The sequence below is a fragment of the Bacillus rossius genome, chromosome 1 (genome assembly GCF_032445375.1).
Source record: "Bacillus rossius redtenbacheri isolate Brsri chromosome 1, Brsri_v3, whole genome shotgun sequence".
NCBI classification, from domain to species: domain Eukaryota; kingdom Metazoa; phylum Arthropoda; class Insecta; order Phasmatodea; family Bacillidae; genus Bacillus; species Bacillus rossius.
In genome coordinates this window covers 336607085-336617137 of record NC_086330.1, presented here as the reverse complement: position 1 = coordinate 336617137, position 10053 = coordinate 336607085, and the positions used below count along the sequence as shown (strand labels likewise).

At 38.3% G+C, this 10053-nt stretch overlaps 1 protein-coding gene across 1 annotated transcript; it reads right to left on the bottom strand.

Moving 5' to 3' along the window:
• Positions 1-2088: 2088 nt before the first annotated feature.
• LOC134528151 (twist-related protein 2-like) lies at positions 2089-2652 on the bottom strand. Its single transcript, XM_063361492.1, has one exon. It carries the CDS (start codon positions 2650-2652, stop codon positions 2089-2091), a length of 564 nt encoding a protein of 187 aa, XP_063217562.1.
• Between the last annotated feature and the right edge of the window lie 7401 nt (positions 2653-10053).

The following is a 10053-nucleotide window of genomic DNA, read 5'->3' as shown; positions in this document are numbered from 1 at the left end:
ACGCAGATAATTCGATCAAGCTTGAAACGAATTCTTCCTTTTGTTGTGAATCACAACAGTTACGTAGTGTTTCTGAGAATATTTTTTATCACAAAAATCAACGTTGCAGTTGAAAGTTTACGTATTTTATTTACGTATTACCCGATTTAAGTCTCTGGGAAAGTCTCGTACGCAGCGGCCGTGCGCGGGCGTGAAAGTTCTTTTTAACGTCTTGTTCAGTTTCTTTCTCGCACCATCATCGAAGTCTCTTTACGGAGGAGAAATTAGGCCTCTCCTCATCTCTCCTTGTGACCGGTTTGTAACACTTGGAACGGTTTGTTAAACCGTAAAGTTCCACCTGCATGAGATTCCAATGAAATCTATGGTGTTTTACCTAGCCCGTGCACCGTTAGTAATTACAGTAAATTTACGGACAATACTTCAATACTTCAGACAATGGCCGTGAAAGCCGGCGAAAAATTATTATATTTACGGACATTGCAACGAATAATTCATCTCATAATAAACGATTAGTTCTTCGTAATTTCATATGACTGGATCTTCGCAGAAACTACCGCGTGTTTGGACTTCCAAATTCTATTTTTTTTTTGTATAAACAGGGTAAACACACTTGTGGAATAAATTACTGTGTTTTTGCGTGTGTCTCAGTCAGATAATAAATATTAAGATTAATCTTGTGGTTCATGATCATAGTAAGTGAACTTTGGACCCGTAAATTTACGAAGATAACGTTAAATTTATGAAGATCCCTGGATAATATGTAACCAGCGTTCTTACTAAATTTAAGGTTAACACATTTAACAGTGTACGTGTAATCAATTAGACCACTTACTATTAAAATCAAACTTCTCGTAAAGTTTCTGAAACATATTTTTTAACACAATTTGTGACTTAAAATAACACTTCAAGGCAAATCATCAATATCGACATAAATTTAATAGGAACCACATAAAGAAATTTAGGTAAAAATAATACTTTATGGCTTATTAAAAAGCCAGGTAAATATAAATGCTCACTAAATCATGAAATTTGTTCAAATGAAATTTTTAAAAATTGCAAACAACGTGTGCTGTATTTAAATTTTGAAATACAACAATACATATATGACTTAAGTTTAGATTATCATGTAAGTTAAGTATGTTCTTCTAAGACTTCAATGACCTTTACAGTGTATGCATTTATAATCATAATTTGTTGTAAATGTCAAAATAAAATGTACAGCAGCAAACACGATATAATAATTAAAATATGTACTGCCTTCCGTTCAGTCCTAGGCCATCACGAAATCGTCAAATTTGTATAACAAAATGATGACATAATTAATCAAATCGTTTTGTGTATAAAGTGTGTAATAAAATCGTGAATGTATTATTGACTTAATTTGAAATCTAAATTCATACCAATAAATTATAATACCAATAAATGATGTTAAATTTAAAATTGTAATATTTTGTTAAAAATATATATTTTAAAAATTAATTCAAAGTAAATTACTAAAAGTAAATAAAAAAATTTACTTTAAGACTTACTGTTTGAGGTAATTTAGAGATGCATTTTACAAAAATTTCATCGTCAAAAGCAAATGGCTAAGAAATATAATTATACCTACTGTAGTATTACAGCGAAACAAGTGAATGCTGAAAGCATTGAGTTGAAAACTGCCATACTCAAAATACAAAATCAAAAATTCACCAATGCAAACACGGTCTTTGTATACATACAAAAAAAAAGACAGTTGGCTACTATGCAAAGATTTTTTTTTTTCATTCGTGCGGAATTCGTGTGCATTTTATTTCCGATTGAATTTAAGTCTTTGTCGGGTAATTTATCTCAAATATGACAGTTCTCAAAAATAATGGTCTACGTAGTGTCCTGCTTTTGTTGTTGTGTCAAGAGTGTTTGTAAACAAACTTCAAGTGATAGTCAGTTTTGGCGAACAAGCATCATGTCAAATTTGAGTAATATCAGGTGTCACAGACTGTGTATTAGTGAGACATGTTCCGTATCGTGCGGTCACACACGTGGTCTCGACTGCACGCGGCGCAGCGCGAGAAGCGGACACAGGAGGACGAGCCTACCAGGCGTGGGTCAGTCCCTCTGCAGCAGCTCGTAGAGCGCCGCGATGTACGTCTGCGCCATCTGCAGCGTCTCGAACTTGGACAGCTTGCGGTCGTTGCCCAGCGAAGGGACCACGTCCCGCAGGCGGTCGAACGCGTCGTTGAGGCTGTTCATGCGGCGGCGCTCGCGCGCGTTCGCCGCCAGCCGCCGCCGCCTCAGCACCTCGACGCCGGGCGGGTGGGGCTGGTGGTGCGCCGACGACCTCGGGGGCGGCGGCGGCGGCGGTGCCTTGCCGCCCCCCGCCGGGCTGCCGGCGTCGCTGGGGCAGAACGAGCCCCGGCTGCTGCTGTCGCCGGCGGGCGGCTGCGCGGAGGCGTCGTAGTACGCGTACCCGCCGGAGTAGCACCAGAAGTCCTCCTCCTCGTCGTCGTGCGCGGAGGCGGCGAAGGGGCAGGCGGGCGCCGGGGGCGGCAGCGGCGCCGCCCCCGCCGGGCTGGGGGCCGACGAGCACCCGCTGTCGGGGCTGGACGCGCAGCCGAGGAAGTAGCCGTCGCACGGCGCGGCCGACTGGCGCAGGTACGCGGCCGACGACATGCTCGCCAACCACGTGGTCGCCGGCGATGGGGCCGCGCGCTACCTGTCGCTCCGTGGTCCACGGCGGCGGGCCCGGCACTGGTCAGTCTTCCTCTCGCCCGTCCGCCCCTGGGGGAAGATCACGCGTGGGGCCTCAAGGACGTCTCCCCCCCCCCTCCTGCCACAACCTCCCCTACTTTCTTCTTGCGTATCCTCAGGTGATGAGGCGCCAATGTCTTCCTCCCCTCCGCCGCCTTCGATACTTTCTTCCTGCCACCCTTCGCTCCATTGTCTTTTTGTAATGTTGGTATCTGCTGGTGTAGGAACCCCCGGGCGACCCAGGCCACAGCCTACCTACCCCTAGGCGCGGCCACTCTTTGACGTAGGTCAGGTCCCATTTCGAAAAGAGGTGGCTGAATCCGGATTTAACTTCCACCCTAATAAATTTCTTTACGCCTGCACGTGAAGTTCGGCTACATGTCTAGGCGGTACCCACCCTAGAGGCGTAGCTTAGGCTTGCTGCGGTTACTTTTTACCCTAACTTAAAGAAGTAGATAATTATATATATATATTTAATGAATAAATATGTTGGCCCAAGTTGGTAGCACTTTTACACAGGCTATCCGAAGTTTTAAACATGAGGATGCTAACAAGTGTATTTTCTCTGCTATTTTATAACTACCTATGTAATCATAAATATAGGCAGGTAAATTCAAATTATTTTTTTTTAAAAACGTTTAATAATAATAATTTACCTTCATAATGGCAGTCCACACACTAGAAGATTTATAATTACGTTATAATATTACCTGCTTACATTTTTATTACAAATGTAGTCATTCCCAAAAATGAATTCAATATTAAATTCCAATGACTACACAAGGAAAACTATTTGTACTAGCCAATCAACAGGTAACTTTGAGCATTCCACTTAATTATATAATACGCTTTAATGAAGCAATTCATGAAATTTGAATTATATTAATATGTCCTGAAACTGTTGGAAAAAATATATATTTCGGGTCCTGTTATTTTCCTTAATGTTACGAATAAGCAGCAAGATAACCTTTCGTTTAATTTTGAGCTATCAGTGTAACTGTTGTATACAAATTGATCTTGACTATCAAGAAACCAAGCCCTAAATGTGCAAAGTGAGACCATTATCAGGTATTTAAACTAGATAAATTTAAGAACACGAGACCAATAACTTTTATTTTCTGGTAATTTATCAAGTTTTTAGTTTTGCTCAGAGATAAAATATTGTTTTTAATTCTGACCTTTATTCGAAAATATGTTATTTTTCTGTATTTAGTCAAATAAACTGGACATATTATTCCTGATCATGTATTTTTAACTTTCAGGTTGGCAAAAATTAAGAAGAATTTATTTATTTACTAATGGTAGGTAAACAATCAAATAGCTTTCAATTATTTCGACGACGTACGAATAATGGAAGACTCAACAAAAATTTATATTCAGTTTTTTTGTTGCCACTTTATTTTATCTTTACGTACGTGAAATACATACAAAAATTTTAAACTCTAACCTTTCGTGAAATAAGGTTCTGTTTTGGTATAGTTGCTATTTTATGCTTAAAGCATATCTTGTTAATACTGGAATAACCTTAACTAAATATGGAAACCTTTCAATTTGTAGTTCTATATTTGCAAATAGTCCGACCACGTGGTCAAGTGGCGAGCGTGTTTGGTCGGTGGGCCAAGGGGCGCGGGTTCGATTCTCGACCGGGGAGGGGGGGGGTTCAAACCTTCTCTCTGGGTTCAGGACTGTGTGTTCGTGATTTCTCTTTAACCTTTGTCCCGGGGAATCATCCGGCCTTTGCAAGCATAGGGCGTTGCCTCTGTTCACGACACGCAATAATTGACTAAAATGACAAACAAGATTAACTCCAAAAACGTTAGTATTTTCTCTGGAAATTTTGTAACACCATTGTTATGAAAATTATTAACAGCTTCACTACTGAAGGAATACATAGAAGCATGCGTGCTGTGTATGAGTGATAGTTGTTTTTAAAGTTTTTTTTCCTTCTGTTCTTAGATGAAAGGTTGAATACTTAAATTTCAACTCACGTAAGTTTATGTGAAAATTGTGTCGCTTTTATTGCAAAATTATAATTTTAATACTCTTCTGTAATCATTTTAATTTAGAAATAACATTTGAAAATTATCTACCCTCTCGAGCGTACGGCACCTAATGCTTTGTTTATTTATTTTAAATTAGGACTACTGATTAATTTTTCTTCTATTTTCTATTGCAGCTGTCTATCAAGTGTGATAGAAAAGTGTGAGATAAAAAAAAAGCTAACACAGAATATCACAGTTGTAGCAACCTAGCTACACGAGGTTAGAGAGATAAAAAAAGACTAACACAGAATATCACAGTTGTAGCAACCTAGCTACGTAAGGTAACAGAGATAAAAAAAAGCTAACACAGAATATCAAATTTGTAGCAAATTAGCTACAAAAGGTTACATAGATAATAAAAAGCTAACACAGAATATCACAGTTGTAGAAAATTATCTACAAAAGGTTACAGAGATAAAAAAAAGGCTAACACAGAATATCACAGTTGTAGCAACCTAGCTACATGAGGTTACAGAGATATCATTTTTTAAGGATTTTTTAAATCCTTAGTGGACTAAAATATTATATATCTTCCCAATACAGCAAGACATGCCTCACACACACAAAAGCGGTAGGGATTGTGTTTCCAAGTGCAGTCTTTATCTAATTCTGGTTTTAACATGTGTTTTTGTAAACATTTATTTCATACAACTTGACATGAGTGCTTTATATAATTAAGTAACATTACTATATATGTATTTATGACTTATTTAACGAATTATATAAATAATTCACTTAATAACAAAGTATTAAAACCATTAAACAATACTATAACATAAAATTTTCAGTTCTCTTTTCTCAAGCTAAATCATTGCTTAATTTTCTGTAAACGTAGGAGTTCTAAAAGTCTACTATTCCCCGGGATTTTGTGTGACAGTCAATTTTCTTTTAAATATAAACTATAAAGAAAACTTACTCATTAATATTATTATATTTTTAATAAATAAAAAAATCTATTTTAATTATTGTATTAACAAAAAATAAAAAATATATCCTTAAAATTTAAGTAATTTGTTCAGCGGCTATAGAATTAACTAAAAATCTGTATAACAAAATTTTTAATAAGCTAAAAATAAGAAACAAGTAATAAATTAAACAATTAATTTTCATGATGGCCCTGTCCTAACGAATAGACATTAGTGGTAGAAAATTTAAGACAACCGATATCAAGCCCCCCACGCTTGGGTGGTCAAATGCGTGTCAGATGAACTGGGGTTCAATCATAAACTTGAAGCAGATGCGTACGTGCCTCGTGTCTACTTTGATATCTGATGAACCCGAGAAATAATCCTGGGCTCTTTTTAGTTGACGATGCTGGGGCCTTCGATGGCACAAACATTCTGTGGTGGCCACAAATCTGTTATTTCCGTCGTAGAGTCTATGCCTGAAGACGGAGGCGCCGTAGTTCTGGCCTTCAAGCGGAGACCTATAATCGTCTGACTTTTGTAAATTAATGAAGGGTAAAATCAGTAATTCTTGGACGTACCCCAGCGCGTGCCACCGCGGGGAGCAGGAGGGGGTTTGCGGGTGGAGGGGGGTTTGGGGGTTTGCTAATTAGCAACGATAATCACGCCTTCCGAAAAGCTCCGTCGCGGGCAGCTGACTGCGGCTCGTAAATAAAAGGCTGTCGCTTAAAGGGAAATAAATAACCTCGATACGACACCGAAAGATTCGCTTCCGAAACTTTTCGAAGTAAAAAAAAAAAAATATCGGTCGAGTAGGGGAAATTGTGTTATTTGGAAACTATTTTGACCACTCGCAAATGAAACCTTCCGCAACGTTGTGTAGTATCAATGGGAGAAGGGCATATATACTCCAACAGTGCACTGTTAAAAAATTACAGTAAATTTGCCTCAAATAAACGAAGAGTTCTTCGTAATTTCAGATGATTGTATCTTCGTAGAAACTACGTTGTATTTCCAAATCCGAATCCCGTTTTTCTGTATAAACAAGGTAAAAGATAACGTTAAAGAAATAAATGTTTTTATTAATGAGTCTTTACCACACTGTTAGAAATAACAGTAAATTTAATAACATTTCAACAAAGAATTTAACTCAAATAAACCAAGAGTTATTCGTTATTTCATAACTGAATTTTCGTAGAAACTACACCGTATTTCAACTTTCGAGTTGTATATTTCGTTCTAAAAACAGGTAATCACACACATTGACAAAGTAAGAGTGTTCTCATGTTTTGTTAATATATTAAGAAGATTCTTTTGGTTTCATGTTAAAAGTAAGTGAACGCAGTGCCCCCAAATTTACGAAGATAACGGTAAAAATACGAAGATTCCTGGATAATTTTTTACCAGCGTTCTTCGTAAATTAGAGATGAAAATTTTTAGCAGTTTGGAGCCACGATAATATTTTATGGATTATGTACGCTGCTGACTAGACTCGACACCAAGGTTGGAGACTTATCTTTATTTCCAAGTTACAAACAATAATATTGAATAAGGTCTTCCTCTTCTTCTCGCTCATAATCATAACTAACCCGTGCCCGTCAAGGTGTGCCGAGAGAAATGCTGGCTCATAGTTGAAGCAAATCAAATTTTTTTTTAATGTGCGCTTCAATGGAAGTAGCCATCGATGACATTAGGGAGATGAGAGTTATCGAAGTAGAATTAAAGCACATGTTATAATCATCTCAGGGGTTGATGATTGGTAGAGACCGGAAAAATTCGCGGATTCATTTCGTGATAGTCTATAATCCAAAAACGTTTGCCTTTTTACTGCATCAGTGATTGGGCCACAGTTTATCTGAATGACACTCGGCCAATGAAAAACCTTCAACAAAAGAAGTATCGAATCACTAGCGTCCCAGTTAACAGGTGTCACGAGTCAATAAGCCAATGAGCAGCTGTAACTTTCCCGAGTGCATAGAGGATCATGGAGTTTATCCTACAGGTCCTTGAAATCGCTAATATTTATGGTCTCTAATGATTGGACTGCAGTGCTCTTGACACGCCCTCGACGACCCTGAGTCAGTTATGAAGGAATAAGAAAAGGCAGAATAAGCAGTTACCCAATCACCTGCAACGCGCCAAAGAATGTGGCTAGTATAAAATGGGGCGGAAAAATTCGCGAATTCATTTCGTGATAGGCTGAAATTCAAACACAAATACATTTGTGTTGCTTCTGCCATTTGCTCACAGGTGGTATAAGATACTCTGGGCAAATGAAAAACTACCAAAAAAAATTCAACCGAAGAAGTGTCGAATCACAGGCTACCCAGCCGAGACCCCGCTCAATTCGGCAACCAATGAGCAGGCGACATTTGCGGAGTCTATCCTAGAGGTCTTTGAAAACGCGAATGGTTCCAGTCTCTATTTAGCGACCGTTGAGAAAAATTCTTGATTGTAAATAGGCATGTTGAGTTTAGCCTGGGGTGAAACGAATCAGCGAATTAACCGTGGCTATAGTTATTAAGCAACATAACATTATGTTTCTAAAAAATCTAAAGATATGAAATAACATAAACTTCCTTGGCTCAGTGATTATTATATTTTGGTTTTTAATATATAATAATTTTAATAAATAAAAGATTAAATCATACATTATTTTTACTTTGCATTTACAAACAATTATTTACAGGTTTTTTGTTTTAATTTTGCGTCTATTTTAAAAAGAAAAAAAAACACACATAATATAAATGCTGCAGCAGCGCAGAGATCTTGGTTACGGTGTATTAATGGTAGAATCACTTGACTTCTCCCCCTCCCCCCCCCCCCTTTCTGAAGCGTTCCTTTCTTCACTGCTCCATTTCAGCAAGTGCCTCGTGATCTCGATGCATGCTGATGACATTTTGTACACCATGCAAGTCAAACAATTAAGGGAGCTGGTGTATGTGTGTAATATTTTCCGTGTTAGTAACGTAAGTCAAAATGAGACCGCTAATTCCTTGCTCACGTGTTGTGGACATCTTTGCTTAACAACACTCACTTCTTGGCGGCATTTCTTTGCTATTCTTTCTAGCGAGTTTCTTTCAAGATATTAAATAAATTTCTAGCTTCAACCTTTATACAGCTACGGTTTGTTTTGTCAACTATTTGCCAACCAGAGTTACTTAAACTTTGGAACAGACAATTCCTAACTCCATGTTAAACATTTATTAATTCATTTTTTCATTATTCATAAGTACAAAACGTTATATTTGAATATATTTGGAAAGCAATTTTATACTGCAGTGTTATCAATTATCCACAGAGATAAATTAATATATGACAAATGGGACTTGTCTCTCCATGGAACTAAAAAATATATATATCACGCAGAAATTAATATAAACACACGTAATATTGAACATTGCTTCAAATACCGTGTGTCACGTGTGTGTATGTGTATTAACGATTTAAACTTCTCAAAATATTCCTCCAATTATTTTGTTTTATTATTTACTGTAAGTGTTTTCACATTATAATATAAATATTTTAAGATTTATGAAGACGTGCCGTGTGAAAATAAAAAGGTAATAAGGTATTTTAATGTTTTTTTTTTTTTTTTCAGGATTTACTTGTGCTTACATACTATAATTCATTCGTTTTTAGTTGAAACGAGTCAAATTATTTACTTGTTTGAAGAAAAAAAAAAAGCTTGATATTAACAGTAAAATCTTGTACCAACAATCAGCATATTTAGCTGTGCCTGTGTTAGATCCCCCTCCATGCCTCCCCTGAACCGGGGCGGCGGGTGATACACTTGCGCCCCTGTTGCGCGAGTTCGATGGAAGGGCCGCGTGTCTTGCCGGCAGTGGCCAGCGAAAGCTGTACTTAGGAAGCTCCAGGGCGCCGCCCCCTTTTGACCGCGGCCCGTGAAGTATGGAGCATGCCCCTGCGCGTAGTTCCCTACTCCCCTCGCCACTGACCTTGATTTACCACAGGGCCTTCGTTGTCACTCGGGCGAGCCCGAGCCGGATAGGTACCGCGCGCGGCCGAGGGGGGGGGGGGGATGGTGCACCTCCATCGCTTCGCCAACCGCGCTAGAGGGGGTAGCAGCGATCCATTATACCGACCCCAAGAGTTCTCCTCTAATTGATACGTGTCGGACAGGAAACAGAGTTAGCTAATATAAATCTCTCCGGGCAGGCGTCGTTTCAAGACAATCAAATTTAAATTCCACCGAGTTACTTTTCTTTTAATTGATTCTAATTGATATATTTTGAAAGAAATTTTATAATGCAGTGTTATCAATACGATACAGAGAAAAAATATATGACAAATAGGACACTTCCATTCATGGAAAAAAGAACGAAGAAAATGAACAGAAACTCGCCTAATATTGA

Excerpts from the sequence above, each read along its gene's own strand:
- LOC134528151 (XM_063361492.1), bottom strand. The coding sequence starts at position 2,652 with ATGTCGTCGGCCGCGTACCTGCGCCAGTCGGCCGCGCCGTGCGACGGC.